The 20,017-nt window shown below is 43.4% G+C and overlaps 2 protein-coding genes across 8 annotated transcripts in view; one reads left to right on the top strand and one right to left on the bottom strand.

The window, feature by feature from the left end:
• Nucleotides 1-240: 240 nt before the first annotated feature.
• On the bottom strand, nucleotides 241-12,916 carry LOC106561597 (proton myo-inositol cotransporter). Of its 3 annotated transcripts, XM_014125714.3 has the most exons (12): nucleotides 12,716-12,825; nucleotides 11,374-11,457; nucleotides 10,750-11,261; nucleotides 10,305-10,464; nucleotides 6,796-7,001; nucleotides 4,077-4,185; nucleotides 3,587-3,750; nucleotides 2,408-2,528; nucleotides 2,173-2,298; nucleotides 1,910-2,028; nucleotides 1,520-1,672; nucleotides 241-1,295 (listed from the first exon to the last, which is right to left on the bottom strand). In XM_014125714.3, exons 2-12 carry the CDS (start codon nucleotides 11,376-11,378, stop codon nucleotides 1,066-1,068), a joined length of 1,905 nt encoding a protein of 634 aa, XP_013981189.1. In that variant the 5' UTR covers nucleotides 11,379-11,457; nucleotides 12,716-12,825; the 3' UTR covers nucleotides 241-1,065. The 3 variants fall into 3 exon arrangements, with proteins under 3 accessions (XP_013981189.1, XP_013981190.1, XP_013981188.1); XM_014125715.3 differs by lacking the exon at nucleotides 11,374-11,457 and having other exon boundaries at nucleotides 12,716-12,916; XM_014125713.3 differs by lacking the exons at nucleotides 11,374-11,457; nucleotides 12,716-12,825 and having other exon boundaries at nucleotides 10,750-11,367.
• A 104-nt stretch (nucleotides 12,917-13,020) lies between these two features.
• lrrk2 (leucine-rich repeat kinase 2) overlaps nucleotides 13,021-20,017 on the top strand; it is a 75,899-nt gene continuing 68,902 nt past the window's right edge. For 3 of the 5 annotated variants that reach the window (XM_014125702.3, XM_082957399.1, XM_082957397.1), the window contains exons 1-5: nucleotides 13,021-13,295; nucleotides 13,930-14,015; nucleotides 14,346-14,455; nucleotides 16,330-16,418; nucleotides 19,625-19,759. In XM_014125702.3, the coding sequence (XP_013981177.3) occupies nucleotides 13,157-13,295; nucleotides 13,930-14,015; nucleotides 14,346-14,455; nucleotides 16,330-16,418; nucleotides 19,625-19,759 (559 nt within the window). In that variant the 5' untranslated portion in view covers nucleotides 13,021-13,156. The remainder of the gene's footprint in view (nucleotides 13,296-13,929; nucleotides 14,016-14,345; nucleotides 14,456-16,329; nucleotides 16,419-19,624; nucleotides 19,760-20,017) is intronic. The other 2 variants (XM_014125703.3, XM_082957398.1) reach the window with 1 other exon arrangement.

The raw sequence follows: 20,017 nt of genomic DNA, 5'->3' as shown, positions 1-20,017 counted from the left end.
AAGACAAGCAGACATAATAATCCACCAAGACAAGCAGACATAATAATCCACCAAGACAAAATAATCCACCAAGAAATAATAATCCACCAAGACAAGCAGACATAATAATCCACCAAGACAAGCAGACATAATAATCCACCAAGACAAGCACGTGGAACACCACAGGACTGCATTTGATCATGTGCGCTTTTGATTGATTTGAATGCAAGGCAAAAAAAGAATACCGAAACTTCTGAAAGGAAAGGTTAATTTCATTAGGTTTATCAATGTGCAATCTGTAGCAAAGGATTAACAAATATAGTAATGTCATCAAAATATTCAAACAAATTAAGGCTAGTGTGCCAATACATTTTTTTAAAAACATTGGTCCTGACTGAGAAGCCACACATCTCCAGATAGTACCACTTTACTACTACTGGAGCTAAAGAAATAACAAAATCCAAGGACAGAAACAAATGCAATATTACTACACATTTGTGGGACTTTATAAGCATTGGAAATGAATACACTACTATACTATTATAATAGTAATATTATATTCCAGTGGTGTTTACTGCTTTGATATACTCACTGATATATATATGCTACGCTTTAACTCCATAGTGCACTTGGCTGAACTCTCTATGGGGCTAGAAAATTACAAAACATCAATTTTAGTTACTAATACACGAAATGAAGTATTTCAACTCCACCATAGACATCCACAGCTACAGTAAATCAAATGCTATGTTGAAGTTTTGTCCATCAGCCAGTTAGGAGAGTTGAAGTTTCGTCCATCAGCCAGTCAGGAGAGTTGAAGTCTCGTCCACCAGCCAGTTAGGAGAGTTGAAGTCTCGTCCACCAGCCAGTTAGGAGAGTTGAAGTCTCGTCCACCAGCCAGTTAGGAGAGTTGAAGTCTCGTCCACCAGCCAGTCAGGAGAGTTGAAGTCTCGTCCACCAGCCAGTTAGGAGAGCTGCTATATGCTAAAGGCCCAGTCAACAAGTGAGTTTAACACCGCTGCCTGTAAGTCCACCAACCAAAGGACATGAAGGTGTGAGAGAGAGAGATTCCTTGACGCGCCACGTCTACTCCATGTCCGAGGCATCATTGTCTGAGAGGATGTCGCTCCCTTTTACCCTGTTGTACAGGATGTTTCTGGATCCGTCCCCATCCCAGTCAGACGCACTGCAGGAGCAGAGGTTTCCGGAGAACAGGGCCTCCATCTCTTCCAGCCTGCGGCCCTGGGTCTCTGGCAGACAGCCCAGCACAAACAGCAGCCCCAGCACAGTCAGGCCTGAGTAGAGGAAGAACGCACCTGGAGGGAGGAAGAGGGAGATGGAGACACCAGTTAGCTTGAAGGAGAAGAGAAGAGGTTGAAACATTTTATGTAGTGAACTGCATTTACAACCCATAATCCAGTTCAGTCAGGCAATCATTCAAATCATCAGTCAGTTTATCAGTCAGGCAGGCAGTAGGTTCTCAGTTATGGCTTTTCAACACCCATCACAATTAGACAGTATCTATGTAGATGAGCAGCACCATAGTAGGTGAGGTACTCAGCGACGTGGAGGAAGGTGAGTGACACCAGGACGTTACAGATCCAGTTGACTCCGGCTGAACATGCGTTCCCAGTGCTCCTGGCCCACAGAGGGTAGATCTCACTGTTCACTGTCCACGGCATGGGCCCCATACCTACAGCCCAGACACACAGACAGGCACGGATAGAGATGAGGACACAGACAGAAAAGAGTTATAGACCATGAGATATATATTTTAAAAACTGTAAGCAATATATACTGTATTATGAAGAACACTTCAAACTGGAATGAAACTCTCCAGGCGGGAAAATATACAACTTTTTGACCTTTGTTTGTGTTTGTGTGTGTGTGTGTCAGGGAGGGAGGGAGGGAGAAAGGGTGTTGTTCTCACCTGGAGCAAAGAAAGCCAGGTAGAGGATGAGCCCAAGCAGCACTATCCAGGAGTAGGAAGTGGGGCAGTAGTTATAGGCCCAGAGAGACCCATCACTGACCTGGCTCAGATTGGAACACCTGTACATAGCCAAAACACATCAGATAATGTGGCTAAACAGAACTTAGATACAGCAGAAATAAAGCCATTTCCGGCTTCAGAGACAGACTGACTGACAGACAGGCAAGAAGTAACAGAGTCACACACACACACAAATCCCTAACCTGCCCCAGGCAGCTTCATCGGCCGATGTTTGCTTGACAGGTATGCAGGAAGAGTCGTATACAGTGGAACCGTTCTCACGGTAACAGAACCCACAGTCAGGATCCAACATGCAGGGCTCACAGGACCTGGGGACAGTTAACAGTGTGACACCCTTCACTCTATTGTGGTGGGGACAGGAAAAAAAATCTCAATCCTTATACAGTATTAGGTAATACAAGTCATACCCAGTCTCACCCATATAGTGTGCAGGAGGTGGAGTTGAGAGAGGTGTCAGTGGGGTGGAGAGTGACTGCAGGGGAGTGCTGGGCTGATAACAAGAACCCTATAGCCAAGACCGTCAGACTCAAAGCAGTACCTAGAAGACAGAGAAATGAATAAGTCTTCTGACTTAATGCAAAGCACATCTCTACACTTTAAGTTAAAAACTAGGTGGTATACCGTACGCCGGGTTATTTGGAAATTGCCATTGGATGGTTTTCAATACCGTCAATACAGTTGAAACTATTTCTTTTAATTTTTTTTAAATACATTTGAATATTTGTAGCTACTTTTTAAGTAAATACCTGCAGTCAACTTGTGCAATACGTTAGGAGATAAAGCAGACTGCATTCTTCATTACACCTGTCATTATGAAGCTCACCGGTAGTCCCCACTCACATTTACAAACACACAACGATTCAATTTTATTTGTCACGTTTCGTGAACAACAGGTGTGGACTAACAGTGAAATGCTTACTTACAGGCCCTTCCCAACAATGCAGAGAGAAAGAAATAATAGAAAAGTAAAACACGTAATAAAAATAATAATAGATACACAATGAGTAATGATAACTCGATGCGCAGGTTATGAGGTAATTGACGTAGATATATACATATAACTAGGAATTTTTGTAAGTCAGTCACTGCAGCATGAGCCAGGTGATGTAGTTACAGTATGGAGTTCACAACTAAATGTTTGCCAGCTAGATATCTTATACCTGTTAAGTTAACTGTTTAAAATATGCAAAATGCTCTGCAGTTGTGCGTTTGGTTTGCTAACTTAATAGCTAGTTATCTAGCTAGCTAAGTGGTTAGCTTCTTGCAAAATCAAGGTATGACAATCTGGATATTTAAATTTGTATTTATTTAACTCGGCAAGTCAGATAAGAACAAATTCTTATTTACAATGACAGCCTACGCCGGCCAAACCCTAACCCGGACGACGCTGGGCCAATTGTGCACCGCCCTATGGGACTCCCAATCACAGCCAGTTGTGATACAGCCTAGAATTGAACCAGGGTCTGTAGTGATGCCTCTAGCACTGAGATGCAGTGCCTTAGATCACTGCGCCACTCGGGAGCCCAAGCTTATTAAGAACCATATCTAACTGCCTCTTGGGATAAAATGTGAATATCCACACACACATACACACACCTATTAAGCTCCCCAGCGTAAGCTTCCTGCGTCCGACTCTTTCCACAAGCCACACCCCCACCAGGGTGAACAGGAAGTTGGTGGCGGCGGTGGCGGAAGCCAACCAGATGGCTTGCTTGTCGTCCCTCACTCCCGCCATCTGTAGGATGGTGGCGCTGTAGTACCTGTTAGGGACAACAGAAGGAGAAGGCATGAACACGGAGGATAAGCAGACCACAGGAGGCTGCTGAGGGGAGGACGGCTCATAATAATGGCCGGAACGGAGCAAATGGAATGGCATCAAACACCTGGAGACCATGTGTTTGATACCATTCTACTTCAGCCATTACCACTAGCCCATCCTCCCCAATTAAGGTGTCACCAACCTCCTGTGAAGCAGACAGTAGGGAAGAGATTGACTGGCGGGTAGACTGGACGATGAGACCACTTTAGACTAATGAGATGCGGCCATAGATAAACACAATGATTTCTGATGAAGGAAAACACCTACATGACAGTGTTGATCCCAGAGAGCTGTTGGAACATCTGCAGGCCGCAGCCTATGGTCAGGGCTCTGCGGGTGGGAGGGCGAGTCAGCATACGCCACAGTACTAGGCCACCTGGTGGACAGAGGGAAATTTGGTAACACTTTTATGAACATTTAAAAACAGTTGCATGCATTATACATTTTAGGGTCTATAGCACCAAATGTTTTTGTTTCCAACAGAATGCATTATATTATTAATGAACCTGCTAAATTGGAGAAAGGCCCAATTGGTGAGACCTATTTGACAAATCTGTGTGTTCTATGGCTGCATTTACACAGGCAGCTAAATTCTGATCTTTATCCACTAATTGGTCTTTTGACCTGATGTGATTGGTCAAAAGACCAATTAGTGGAAAAATAACCAGAATTGGGCTGCCTGTGTAAATACAGCCTAAGTTATGTGCAGAAAACTGATATGAAATGCTTCAAGAATCAAATGAACTGAAACAACAAAGGCTACGTTTACACAGGCAGCCAAATTCTGATATTTTTTCCACTAATCAAATTAGATATTTTCACATCAGATATTTTTCAGAGCTGATCTGATTGGTCAAAATACCAATTAGTGAAACAAAGATCAGAATCGGGCTGCCTGTATAAAGGCAGCCAAAGGAAAACAAAGAGTTGCCTCAGAATCTAAAACACACACTGAGAGGCTTAGGCTCTCAGTCTTTTGACCAATCAGATCAGCACTGAAAAAGATCTGATGTGATTGTTCAAAAGAACAAATAGTGGAAAAAGATTACAACTGGGCTGCCTGTGTAAATGCAACCTTAGGGACAAATCAACATTTACTGGGGGGAGGGTCTGGTCCAACTCAAGGTGTCATTAAGAAAACTGCACCCCCCTCCCCAAAGTTACTTTTTTTTTCTTCACATGACCCTCCCCTTGTACTGTAAAATAAAGTGAACACCCTCACTCCTCAAACTTCTCTTCCTTATATATATATATATATATATATATATATATATACACAGTACCAGTCAAAAGTTTGGACACACCTACTCATTATAAGGTTTTTCTTTATTTTTTACTATTTTCTACCTTGTAGAATAATAGTGAAGACATCAAACTATTAAATAACACTTATGGAGTCATGTATTAACTAAAGAAGTGTTAAATAAATCTAAATATATTTTATATTTGAGACTCTTTAAAGTAGCCACCCTTTGCCTTGATGACAGCTTTGCACTCTTGGCATTCTCTCAACCAGATTCATGAGGTAGTCACCTGGAACCCATTTCAATTAACAGGCGTGCCTTGCTAAAAGTTAATTTGTGGAATTTATTTTCTTCGTTTGAGCCAATCAGTTGTGTTGTGACAAGGTAGGGGTGGTATACAGAAGATAGCCCTATTTGGTAAAAGACCAAGTCCATATTATGGCGAGAACAGCTCAAATAAGTAAAGAAAAATGACAGTCCATCATTACTTTAAAACACAAAGGTCAGTCAATACGGAAAATTTCAAGTACTTTGAAAGTTTCTTCAAGTCCAGTCGCAAAAACCATCAAGCACTATGATGAAACTCGATCTCATGAGGACCGCCACAGGAAAGGAAGACCGAGAGTTACCTCTGCTGCAGAGGATAAGTTCATTAGAGTTACCAGACTCAGAAAATGGCAATTAACTGCACATCAGATTGCAGCCCAAATAAATGCTTCGGAGTTCAAGTAACAGACACATCTCAACATCAAATGTTCAAAGGAGACTGCATGAATCAGGCCTTCATGGTCGATTTGCTGCAACAAAAAAACATTACTAAAGGACACCAATAAGAAGAATAGACTTACTTGGGCCAAGAAACACGAGCAATGGACATTAGAACAGTGGAAATCTGTCCTTTGGTCTGATATGTCTAAATTTGAGATATTTGGTTCCAACCGCCGTGTCTTTTTGAGACACAGAGTAGGTGACTGGAGGATCTCCGATTGTTTGGTTCCCACCGTGAAGCATGGAGGAGGAGGTGTGATGGTGCTTTGCTTGTGAAACTGTCTGTGATTTATTTTGAATTCAAGGCACACTTAACCAGCATGGCTACCACAGCACTCTGAAGCGATGTGCCAACCCATCTGGTTTGCTCTTAGTGGGACTATCATTTGTTTTTCAACAGGAAAATGACCTAAAACACACCTCCAGGCTATGTCAGGGGCAACTGACCAAGAAGGAGAGTGATGGAGTGCTGCATCAGATGACCTGGCCTCCACAATCACCCGACCTCAACCCAATTGAGATGGTTTGGGATGAGTTGGACCGAAGAGTGAAGGAAAAGCAGCCAACAAGTGCTCAGCATATGTGGGAACTCCTTCAAGACTGTTGGAAAAGCATTCCAGATGAAGCTGGTTGAGAGAATGCCAAGAGTGTGCAAAGCTGTCATCAAGGTAGTGGTTGATTACTTGGAAGAATCTCAAAAAGAAAATATATTTTGATTTGTTTAACACTTTTGTGGTTACTACATGATTTCATATGTGTTATTTCATAGTTTGGATGTCTTCACTATTATTCTACAATGTAGAAAATAGTAAAAATAAAGAAAAACCCTTGAATGAGTAGATGTGTCCAAACATTTGACTGGTGGGTGGTCATGGTCTCAGTTTCAGATCATCTGGAAGTGCCATGGCAAATGTGTGTGTGTGTCTGTGTCCGAAATTCATGCGTAAACGTATGTGTGCACTTCTATGTGTCACCTCCTGCATCCTTCTCCTCATCCTCGATGTTGGACCTCATTCTGTTGTACTCCTTTTCAATGTTCTGACCGCCGCGGATCCTGCTGAGCACCTGCCTGGCCTGCTGGGTAAGGCCCTTCTGAAGGAGCCAGCGGGGACTCTCTGGAAGGAATAGGAACCCAAAGAACTGGAGCACCGCAGGGACAATGGACAGACCCAACATGTACCTACAGAGAGACAAACAGAGTGACAGATAGGGAGTGAGAGAGACACACACACGGAGGGGGGGTGGGGTGATTATCAAATTCAGTTCCACAGAGCTGTTTTAAGTTCCTGATGGTTTGCTTTTGGAAATGAACATTTTCATTTCACACAAGAACAGGCTCCAATCATAGCCTAACACCTAAACTTACACCAGTATTTTATCCCAGACTGATTCACATTCAAAAATAGTTTAGTTGACAAGGACAGTCAAACACATAACAGGAATTCTGGATGAGGGCAAGTTGTTTCTCACACATTTAAAATCCACACCAATTTTCTTCTTCTCTCTACCCACTGCCTCTTCTCTCTACCCACTGCCTCTTCTCTCTACCCACTGCCTCTTCTCTCTACCCACTGCCTCTTCTCTCTACCCACTGCCTCTTCTCTCTACCCACTGCCTCTTCTCTCTACCCACTGCCTCTTCTCTCTACCCACTGCCTCTTCTCTCTACCCACTGCCTCTTCTCTCTACCCACTGCCTCTTCTCTCTACCCACTGCCTCTTCTCTCTACCCACTGCCTCTTCTCTCTACCCACTGCCAAATGTTTCCTCCAGTTTCTAAATATGGCACATTTGAGAAATGGAAAAAAGAAAACCCAGCCAAAATACACACCATGATGTTCAACCAAAACCATGATGAAACAGCCTAAACTTGCACATAGCCAAGTTATTGTTACTCATTATGTATCTATTATTACTTATGTATCTATTATTACTTTCTCTCTGCATTGTTGAGAAAGGCCTGTATGTAAGCATTTCACTGTTAGTCTATACCTGTTGCTTACGAAGAATATGAGGAATAACATTTTATTTCAGGTTCCTGTCTCTCATCGTTGTGTGCTTGTAAACAAACAACATGTGACTGGGGACTACCAATAAGCTTCATAATGAAAAATAATGTGACAGGTGAAATGAAGAACGCAAACTGCTTTATCTCCTAACGTATTGCACAAGTTGACTGCAGGTATTTTTTACCTGCTGGTTTTGTTTGAACATCTTGGTGTTTATTTTGGCTGGACTTTTGTTTGTTTTTTCTCAACAATGTATATTTCCATCATCACACTCAAAATACTAAGAGCTGATGTATCCATTACAGAGTCTCCCGTAAAGGTGAGAAAACACCATGAAAGTTGCATCATGTTCATACACCAATCTGGTGATATCAGACAGCATTGCTAGCCACGTCCTCAGAGCATGCACAGACCAGCTGGTTGGAGTCTTTACGGACATAATCAACCTCTCCCTATCCCAGTCTACTGTCCCCACTTGCTTCAACATGTCCACCATTGTTCCTGTACCCAAGATAGCAAAGGTAACTGAACTAAATGACTATTGCCCCGTAGCACTCACTTGTGTCATCATGAAGTGCTTTGAGAGGCTAGTTAAGGATCATATCAGCTCTATCTTACCTGACACCCTAGACCCTCTTCAATTTTCTTACCGCCCCAATAGATCCACAGACAATGCCATCGCACTGCACACTGCCATATCCCATCTGGACATACCAGATGGGATAAGAATACCTACGTAAGAATGCTGTTCATTGACTATAGCTTAGCCTTCAACAGCATAGTACCCTCCAAGCTCATCATTAAGCTTGGGGCTCTGGGTCTGAACCCCGCCCTGTGCAACTGGGTCCTGGACTTTCTGACGGGCTGCCCCCAGGTGGTGAAGGTAAGAAACAACACCTCCGCTTCACTGATCCTCAACATAGGGGCTACACAAGGGTGCGTACTCAGCCCCCTTCTGTGGCCACGCATGCCTCCAACTCAATCATCAAGTTTGCAGATGACACAATAGTAGTAGGCCTGATTACCAACAATGACTAGACAGCCTACAGGGAGAAGGTGTGGGCCCTGGTGGAGTGGTGCCAGGAAAATAACCTCTCCCTCAATGTCAACAGAACAAAGGAGCTGATCGTGGACTTCAGGAAACAGCAGAGGGAGCACGCCTCTATCCACATCGACGGGATCGCAGTGGAGAAGGTGAAAGGCTTCAAGTTCCTCGGCGTACACATCACTGACAATCTGAAATGGTCCACCCACACAGACAGTGTGGTGAAGAAGGCGCAGCAGCACCTCTTCAACCTCAGGAGGCTGAAGAAATTCAGCTTGGCCCCTAAGACCCTCAGAAACTTTTACAGATGCACAATTGAGAGCATCCTGTCGGGCTGTATCACCGCCTGGTACGGCAACTGCACCACCCGCAACCGCAGGGCTCTCCAGAGGGTGGTACGGTCTGCCCAATGCATCACTGGGGCACATTGCCTGCCCTCCAAGACACCTACAGCACCCGATATCACAGGAAGGCCAAAAAGATCATCAAGGACATCAATCACCCAAGCCACGACCTGTTCACCCCACTATCATCCAGAAGGCGAGGTCAGTACAGGTGCATCAAAGCTGGGAGCGAGAGACTGAAAAACAGCTTCTATCTCAAGGCCATCAGACTGTTAAATAGCCATCACTAGCCGGCTACCACCAGGTTACTCAACCCTGCACCTTAGAGGCTGCTACCCTATATACATAGACATGGACTCACTGGCCACTTTAACAATGGAACACTAGTCACTTTAATAATGTTTTACATACTCATTTAATATGTATATACTGTATTCTAACCTACTGTATTTTAGTTTATGCCACTCCAACATTGCTCGTCCTAATATTTATATATTTCTTAATTCCATTATTTTACTTTTAGACTTATGTGTATTGTTGTGAATTGTTTTAGATATTACTGCACTGTTGGAGCTATGAACACAAGCATTTCGCTACACCCGCAATAACATCTGCTAAATATGTGCATGTGATGAATAAAATTAGAATTTTGATATTAGAACCATCTTCCGTTCTTCCAGACATGGAAGGAGAAGTGTCGAAACGGAAGCTGAAGTCCCAGGAGTGACTGGGGTGTTAAAATACTCATCGCTCCTTGGGCTGAAAGCGGGGTAGTTGCCGTGCTTAAGAAATTACATTATGGCCTGTTTCTATTCCATCCACTGTAGATAGATGGTAGTGGATTTTTATGTCCATATTGTGGTTGCTATATAATTTGGATGCAAAACAAATGATTATGCAGTGTTTTTTTCTTCAGGCATGTAGCAGAGACACCTCAAAGCAGCTTCCACAGCTAACTAAACCAAAAATATAACTGAACCGAGAACTGTAGGCTATTGTAACTGAAGTGTCCCATTCTAGTATTACCAGCTACTGAGTATCCATGGCAATGTAGAATAGAATAGGGCCTATCTCTGATAAGACTTACCTCCAGCCATTGTGGTGCAGGTAAGTAAAGGCCCCGTCCACAACACTGGCAATAAACTGTCCGGCTGTGATGAAGAGGGTGTAAATGGTGACCAGCTGACCCCTCAGGTGTGGTGGGGAGACCTCCGCAAGGTAAACAGGAACCGTCATGGAGGCAATCCCTAAATGGGGGGGGGGGGGGGGGGGGTCTTTATATGTGTTTTTAGTCTGTGTTTGTGGCAAGGTTCTAGGAAATTATTCACAATTCATCTCACTTTTTGGATGAGTTTACCTAAAATGTATCTGCACTACCTGGTGTTTGTAAAGTCTTCCAAACAAATCCTATATGCCTGGCTTGGAAAAATAACCACATACATGTAAAACTGGTCAGTCAGTCATGGCTCTCAATTTGGTTATTGTTAGGCTACTTGTCCAGTAAATGTTTGAACTAAATAAACAAACCTTACCTATTCCCAAACCAATTGTAATCCTTCCGACAAGAAGAACCTCCTTGTTTGGAGCAGCACCTAACACAACTCCTCCAGCAGTAAAAATGAAGCTGGCCATTAGTATGCAGATCCTGCGCCCGAAGAGCCCATTCAGAGTCCCGCCAGCCAGGGCAGAGAGCGCCGCTGCACCCACGGTACTGGAGACCAACAACTCCTGCCATAGAGCGGTCAAATGCATTTCTTTTTTCAGGAGAAGCATAGCCCCAGAGACCACCCCGGTGTCATAGCCAAAAAGGAAGCCACCCAGGGCAGAAAAAAACGCCAAGACGTACACGAATACCGGTGTGACATCCTGGTCGGTTGCCAGCTCCGGTTCACCGGCGGCAGAGGTGACGGTGACGCCAGGGTTGTTGGTGCTCGATTCAGACGGCGCTCTGATGAGACTCCGCCGCTCTCTGTCGTCCGTCACTTTCTTCCTCATGACGCCTATAGGGTTGCTCATACTACGCAGCTTGTATTCATTGTCGTTTCTGTTGAGGGACATAAAGAGAAACAACTTCACAAACGTTCAACCAGGGCAGAGAAAAATAGATACCTGAGTAGGCTATACAGGTAACTCCGTTTCGATTACCATTCACTCACGTCATTTACGCGTGAAATGTAGGGGAGGGGATAGCCTACAGCAGTCCGTTTTGGTTGGTCACTGAGTGAATGGTATGTATGACGCTGGAATAAAATCAGCTCTGATTACGCATATGAAAAGTCAAACATGTTTATAACAGCGTTATAATATTCCAATCCTTATTCCCCATTTCTAACCCGGAATGTATTGCTATGTAGGCGTAACAACTTGAGCATTTTCCCCAACCACAAAATCTTATATAGGGAAATAAGAAATAGGTCTGTAGACTACTGTTTTCTTATTTCCCCAAAACATGAAATATAGAATTGCGGACCCTTACGGGTAAGGGAGGTGAACGGATGGGAGACATAGTGCAGGATGTCTATTATACTGATCGGATGACGAATATACAAAATAAAACTATATGTACAAATCCCCAAATGGATATTAACTCACAAACAAGTATTAGCTGAATCAACTTTTCAAGATAGGCCTAGTTAAACAGCTAAACATATGCCTAAGCGGCACAGCCAGCAGCATGATGTCCAATAGACCCACAGCAGCACCTCTGTTACAGAACTTAAAGCAGACTGCTTTTTATATACATGACAATCCATCTACCCCAATGACGTCTCACTGATCAATAATAGTGTGCAGGGATATCTATGTGTGCGCACCTCTGGACAGATAAGCCCTTTGACAAAGCGCGAGAACAGAATCTTTATTAGAGCAAATTCTCACAAAGTCAAAATGGGCTAAATCGTTAAAATCCATGACAACAAAACATTCGATTTTTGGTCTTTTACGAATATACATTGTAGAAATAGGCGGTGTTTATGACTTTATGGCTGTGGTAACTAGTAACGAGAACGAGGAACTAGTTACGACCCTTGTGTCTGGTCGTGTGCCGTAAAGTGATTCGTTGAACGGCACATTACGCATTGATTCATAGAACAATTGGAACGCCCAGACAGTGATTTCCACCAGTTACCACAGCCACAAAGACAAAATTGTCTATAACGTAAAAATGCTGGAATTGTTGTCGTTGCTTTTTGGTCTTCATTTAATGTTAGGCATAACGTTAGTAGTGTGGTTAGGTTTAATATCAAATTGTAAGACGATAAACTGTAGAAATAGCCGACTTTGTGACTGTGGTAACTAGTGACGACCGCACAGACTGGCCTAGCTCCGCTTCCAGTCCTATCCTAGTCGCTTATCTATCAGTGAATATGCAAAGAACTGTAAATGCTCAGTTGAAAGTTTGAAACTCATCACACGCCTTTTGGAGTTTTTCCCAGAAGAAAGTAGACTACAGCTGCGCTTTCAGAATAACACAACGACCAGTTTATTAGAAAATATTACCTTTACGGATGATAATCTTTGGAGCAAGTTTTCTGGACTGTGGCCAAACAGCTGACTCCGCTGCTGTCTGCTCTAGGCTATGCTACCAAACGGGTACTTTTACTGAAGTCACATGATTCATCTGACGATTGGCGAGAGAGGGAAGGAGTCATACCTGGCTGTATCCTACATGGGGGACGTCATTGAATTCCTAAATCGAAACAACCTCCACAGCCTACATTAAAAAAGAGGATCTTGTCGAATGGAATTTGAGAAGTACTAGTACGACAACTTCTAAATGTGGGTCAGCTGCCGTATTATGCTATGCGTTCAGTTACATTGTTAGTGTGTCTTCAATGGCTGCAAGTGACAGTATCAGTGCAACGTTGTTGCTTTTGGAGGATTGTAACAATAGATACATGCATTTAAAGTCTTCATTTATCGAACAACATATCAAATACCATGGTTAATAAGGAGGAACTGGAAGAAAGATTGAAAAAACTATTAGTGAGATTGAAAAACCTACAGGAGGGGAAGCAGTTGAGTACCCTGGTTCAGATCATCCAAGACCTTCTTTTCCTGGCGCACACAGATGACTGTGGTAATAAACCATACATTATAGTTATTTACTAGAATATTTAATACTATTTTCCATCATGTATACCAATTTATAGTTTCCTACTGATTGTGCATTTGTGTTTAATCTCTCTGTGCAGTGTACTTACTGTAGAACAGATGTTTATATGTTCAAAGTGTCAAATTCAGACTTCTGTTATTCTCATCTATCTAAGCCAGGCAATTGTTGAAGTTACACCCAGTTAAAAATATAAATGAGCATGTCAGTTTTAGCTCATTATTGAACTGAAAGAACATGTCATTACCTCTTCTGCTCTCTCCTCGCCCTCCCCTCTCCCTCTCCTCTGTCTCTCCTCTCTGTCTCTCCTGTCCCTCTCCTCTGTCTCTCCTGTCCCTCTCTTCTGTCTCTCCTGTCCCTTTCCTCCTCTCCTCTGTCTCTCCTCCACTCTCTCTCCTCTCCCCTGTCTGTCTTATCTCTCCCCTGTCTGTCTTATCTCTCCCCTGTCTGTCTTATCTCTCCCCTGTCTGTCTTATCTCTCCCCTATCTCTCTTTTCTCTCCTCTCCCCGTCTCTCCTCTCCTCTGTCCCCCCTCTCCTCTGTCTCTCCTCTGTCTGCTCTCTCCCCTGTCTCTCCTCTCCTCTCTAATCTTTCCTGTCAGCAGCAGAGCTATTTGAGGATAAAGATGTCCATGGGCCTCTTATGGTGGTGTTGTCGACTTACAGCAACAGCAGAGGGGTGCAACAGGTAACCCATTATCACAACTCACTGATCATCAGCCAGCTGTGCGCTATTGTCTTTACACATATAATACAGTTGTACTGTAGTACTAATCAAACAGAAGGCCTGGATAGGAGTGTGACTAAACACCTGCTTGGGTCACATGACCGCATCTATCAGGGTCAGACTTTACATTCGAGCTCTAGTGTGTGATATTCTAACGACTTGTTGTTATGCTGTACTTAAACTGTACTTGACTAGACTTACAGGAATATGTAAACTGTCTTGTAAAGTGTAACCAGTCATTTTATTTCTACAGTATACAGTTTATTTGTAAAATATCTATTTTTCCTGCAGGTGGGATGGTCGTTGCTGTGTCGGCTGATGGAGATATGTCCTTCCACCTTGGACTCACTGGTCAGTCCCCTGGGAGCAGGGAAAGACTGGGAGGTACTTGGAGTGCATCAGTAAGTAGTGGAAGACCCCCTTACAGTGCTTTCGGAAAGTATTCAGACCCATTGACTTTTTACAAATTTTGTTACGTTACAGCCTTATCCTAAAATTGATTAAATAAAACATTTTCCCCGTCAATCTACACACAATACCCCATAATGACAAAGATAAAAACTGTTTTTTAGAAATTTTAGCAAATGTATTAAAAATTAAAAACAGACATACCTTATGAGATTCAAAATTGAGCTCAGGTGCATCCTGTTTCCATTGATCATCCTTGAGATGTGTCTACAACTTGATTGGAGTCCACCTGTGGTAAATTCAATGACATAATTTAGAAAGGCACACACCTGTCTATATAAGCTCCCACAGTTGACAGTGAATATCAGAGCAAAGACCAAGCCCTGAGGTCGAAGGAATTGTCTGTACAGCTCTGAGACAGGATTGTGTTGAGGCAAAGATCTGGGGAAGGGTACCAAAAAATGTCTCCATCATTCTTAAATGGAAGAAGTTTTGAACCACCAAGACTCTTCCTAGTGCTGGCCGCCCGGCCAAACTGAACGATCGGGGGAGAAGGGCGTTGGTCAGGAAGGTGACCAAGAACCCGATGGTCACTCTGACAGAGTTCCTCTGTGGAGATGGGAGAACCTTCCAGAAGGACAACCATCTCTGCAGCATTCCACCAATCAGGCCTTTATGGTAGAGTGGCCAGATGGAAGCCACTACTCAGTAAAAGGCACATGACAACCTGCTTGGAGTTTGCCAAAAGGCACCTAAAGACTCTCAGACCATGAGAAACAAGATTCTCTGGTTTGATGAAACCAAGATTGAACTGGCCTGAATGCCAAGCGTCACGTCTGGAGGAAACCTGGCATCATCGCTACTGTGAAGCATAGTGGTGGCAGCATCATGCTGTGGGGATGTTTTTCAGCGGCAGGGACGGGGAGACTAGTCAGAATCGAGGGAAAGATGAACGGTGCAAAGTACAGAGAGATCCTGCTCCAGAGCGCTCAGGACCTCAGACTGGGGGAAATGTTCACCTTCCAACAGGACAATGACCCTAAGCACTCAGCCAAGACAACACAGGAGTGGCTTTGGGAAAAGTCTTTGAATGTCCTTGAGCGGCCCAGCTAGAGTCCGGACTTGAATCTGATTGAACATCTCTGGAGAGAACTGAAAATAGCTGTGCAGCAACGCTCACCCATTCCAACCTGATAGAGCTTGAGTGGATCTGCAGAGAAGAATGGGAGGAGCTTCTCAAATACAGGTGTGCCAAGTTTGTAGCTTCATACCCAAGAAAACTCAAGGCTGTAATTGCTGCCAAGGGTGCTTCAACAAAGTACTGAGTAAAGGGTCTGAATACTTATGTAAATGTGATATTTCCGTTTTTGTCTTTAATACATTTGCAAAAATGTAAAAAAAAAAAATTGTTTAGTTTTTGCATTGTCGCTATGGGGTATTGTGTGTAGATTGATGAGGGGAAAACAATTATTTAATCAATTTTAGAATAAGGCTGTAATGTAACAAAATGTGGAAAAAGTCAAGGGGTCGGAATACTTTCCGAATGCTCTGTATGTCCTTGCAGTATGTGTTCATCCAGCTAACTCAGGATATTGAGGGTATTTGTGGGTAGGAGGAGTTGTCCTTGTTTTGTTGTTCCATTCTGTCTGTACAGGAACCACAAGGAAGGAAGTCCAAAGCCACACAGGGAATCGAAAGGGCACCAATGCAAAAGAAACCTATTGTTAAGACACTGTTCGCTGCTGTTGGTGCAAAAACTGAATAGAAAATTGTGTGTGCACGTGCATACTATTTGTGTGTTTGTGTGCACGTGTGTGATTTTATATGTGCTCACCCCACTATGTTTTACCCTGTGTATGATTTCCAGGCAGATCCTTAAGGTGTTGTCCCAGCACAGTGGAGACTGCAGAGTGATGATGGTTGGGCTCAGGGCACTGGCTCTGCTCCTCAGATCAGGTACAATAAAGCATTTTGAAAAGGACAGGAGAAGAACTACCTCTTGCAGGTTTAATGCAGCAATTATTTATTTGACCACTGGGTCTTAGTCAGCTCTTTTTATATGCTATTATATAAATATGTAATATATCTTTCTCCTATCTGGAGGTCATTCTACAACAGTTTCACCCACCTCCCATGACTCAAGATAACAATGGGCCATAGACTTCTGGGAGCAGAGTCACTCAACTAGAAATATGTTATGGTAGTTGTTAAAAAGTCACTAGATCAGTCTAGTACACACAAATGATTCCTAACAAAAAAGACATTAAGATACCAGCATGCAGTGCCAGGTTAACCTCAGAATGAGCCGTCGGCATGTACATACAGGAGCTCTTTGCAGTATACTAAGTTAAAGTACGAGGCATTCAATTGCCAATGTTTGACTATGGAGATTGCATGGCTGTGTGCTCGATTTTATACATCTGTCAGCAACGGGTGTGGCTGAATTAGCCAAATCTACTAATTTGAAGGGGTTGTCCACCTACTTTTGACCATGTAGTGTATCTGTGTAAACGCAGCCCTACAGAAAAACTACAGACACTGCGACAAGAGCGTACCATCATACAATATCTGCATAGACAATATGTGACAGTACTACATTTTCAGAGACTACTTTCAGAACTGCTGGCTGAAAAGTATACAAAAGTACCGGAGAATCTCTTTAAGGCGTTATTGTTAAGGAATTCAAGGCCTGTAAACATGGCATATACACATGACCGCCATATCATACCAAGTCATATCACTTGTTGCTTGTAGTGGAGTACAGTAAACAGACAAACATGACAGTGTATCACTTGTTTTTGCACTTTGTGTCTGTAAGGAGGGGACGTTCCGATCGTGATCAAGAGATAGGAATGGCAGCCCCCCCATTACAGGCACAAACTGCAAAAACAAGTGGTATATTATACTATCAGACAATGTTTAAATTGTCCATGTCTTGTACCTGTACTCCACTACCAGCCCTCAGGCCAATAGTGTCCTCTCTATTTATCTGTCATCAAGATACACAATTCATCATATTGTCTAACTCGGCGTATCTCATCTCAAAGTCGCTCTGTCTGTCGATTTCCGCTCTCAGTCAATTCCTTTCAGTTATTGACAGATCATGTAATAGATATGACATCATACTCATGGTTGCCAAGGAGCCCTTAGAATGCAGCAAATTTAATTAGGTCACGTGGTCCCCCCTCCCCTCCCCACCACTCCAACCCTCTCTTTAGTCAAAGGCACAGTACAGTATCAGTATTAAGTGAAGGTTAAGCAAGACAGAAATGTGCACACACAGCACATGGTTTCCAGGACTGTCCTTGGGGGGGAGGTATTTACAGTGGGGGAAAAAAGTATTTGATCCCCTGTTGATTTTGTATGTTTTCCCACTGATAATGAAATGATCAGTCTAAAATTTTAATGGTAGGTTTATTTGAACAGTGAGAGACAGAATAACAACAAAAATATCCAGAAAAACGCATGCCAAAAATGTTATAAATTGATTTGCATTTTAATGAGGGAAATAAGTATCTGACCCCCACTCAATCAGAAAGATTTCTGGCTCCCAGGTGTCTTTTATACAGGTAACGAGCTGAGATTAGGAGCACACTCTTAAAGGGAGTGCTCCTAACCGCAGCTTGTTACCTGTATAAAAGACACCTGTCCACAGAAGCAATCAATCAATCAGATTCCAAACTCTCCACCATGGCCAAGACCAAGGAGCTCTCCAAGGATGTCAGGGACAAGATTGTAGACCTACACAAGGCTGGAATGGGCTACAAGACCATCGCCAAGCAGCTTGGTGAGAAGGTGACAACATTTGGTGCGATTATTCGCAAATGGAAGAAACACAAAAGAACTGTCAATATCCCTCGGCCTGGGGCTCCATGCAAGATTTCACCTCGTGGGGTTGCAATGATCATGAGAACAGTGAGGAATCAGCCCAGAACTACACAGGAGGATCTTGTCAATGATCTCAAGGCAGCTGGGACCATAGTCACCAAGAAAACAATTGGTAACACACTACGCCGTGAAGGACTGAAATCCTGCAGCGCCCGCAAGGTCCTCCTGCTCAAGAAAGCACATACACATGCCCGTCTGAAGTTTGCCAATGAACATCTGAATGATTCAGAGGATATCTGGTGAAAGTGTTGTGGTCAGATGAGACCAAAATGGAGCTCTTTGGCATCAACTCAACTCGCCGTGTTTGGAGGAGGAGGAATGCTGCCTATGACCCCAAGAACACCATCTCCACCGTCAAACATGGAGGTGGAAATATTATGCTTTGGGGGTGTTTTTCTGCTAAGGAGACAGGACAACTTCACCGCATCAAAGGGACGATGGACGGGGCCATGTACCGTCAAATCTTGGGTGAGAACATCCTTCCCTCAGCCAGGGCATTGAAAATGGGTCGTGGATGGGTATTCCAGCATGACAATGACCCAAAACACACGGCCAAGGCAACAAAGGAGTGGCTCAAGAAGAAGCACATTAAGGTCCTGGAGTGGCCTAGCCAGTCTCCAGACCTTAATCCCATAGAAAATCTGTGGAGGGAGCTGAAGGTTCGAGTTGCCAAACGTCAGCCTCGAAACCTTAATGACTTGGAGAAGATCTGCAAAGAGGAGTGGGACAAAATCCCTCCTGAGATGTGTGCAAACCTGGTGGCCAACTACAAGAAACGTCTGACCTCTGTGATTGCCAACAAGGGTTTTGCCACCAAGTCATGTTTTGCAGAGGGGTCAAATACTTATTTCCCTCATTAAAATAATAACATTTTTGACATGCGTTTTTTCTGGATTTTTTTGTTTGTTATTCTGTCTCTCACTGTTCAAGTAAACCAACCATTGAAATTATAGCCTGATCATTTCTTTGTAAGTGGACAAATGTACAAAATCAGCAGGGGATCAAATACTTTTTTCCCCCACTGTAGAAGGTAGGAAGTAAACCTAGGTGCTTTCAGTTCCTCTATGGGCGAAAGGTCAAAGTGTCCTTAACCAGCATCGAAAAGACTACGATCCTGTGTAAATAAGTCTATATTTTGATACACAACATTATAGAAGCCTTTTGACGAGACATTAATAAGGCTCATACATCGCTTATAACAAGTGATAAAACATTAGCACTGCGGGGTCAGATTCAATTCAAGTGTCACCAGAAGTTTTTTTCTCTGTGTCTAGATGTCATCGTGTTGTTGATTCGGGATGAGGAAGAGGATGTGTTTAGTTTGATCGTTGAGGGGATGAAGACTTTCCCCTCCAGTGAGGAGGTTCAGATTCAGGGCTGCCGTGGTCTCCAGCTGCTGTTGGACAGAGGTGAGCTATACACTGAGTCTACAAAACATTAGGAACACCTTCCCAAAATTTAGTTGCACCCCCTCTTTTGCCCCAGAACAGCCTCAATTCGTCAGGGCATGGACTCTACAAGGTGTCGAAAGCGTTCCACAGGGATGCTGGACCATGTTGACGGCAATGCTTCCCGCATTTGTGTCAAGTTGGCTGGATGTCCTTTGGGTGGTGGACCATTCTTGATAGACACAGGAAACTGTTGATTGTGAAAACCCAGAAGCGTTG

This window comes from Salmo salar, chromosome 10, assembly GCF_965601325.2.
Source record: "Salmo salar chromosome 10, fSalSal1, whole genome shotgun sequence".
NCBI classification, from domain to species: Eukaryota; Metazoa; Chordata; class Actinopteri; order Salmoniformes; family Salmonidae; genus Salmo; species Salmo salar.
This window is presented reverse-complemented; position numbering and strand designations above follow the sequence as displayed.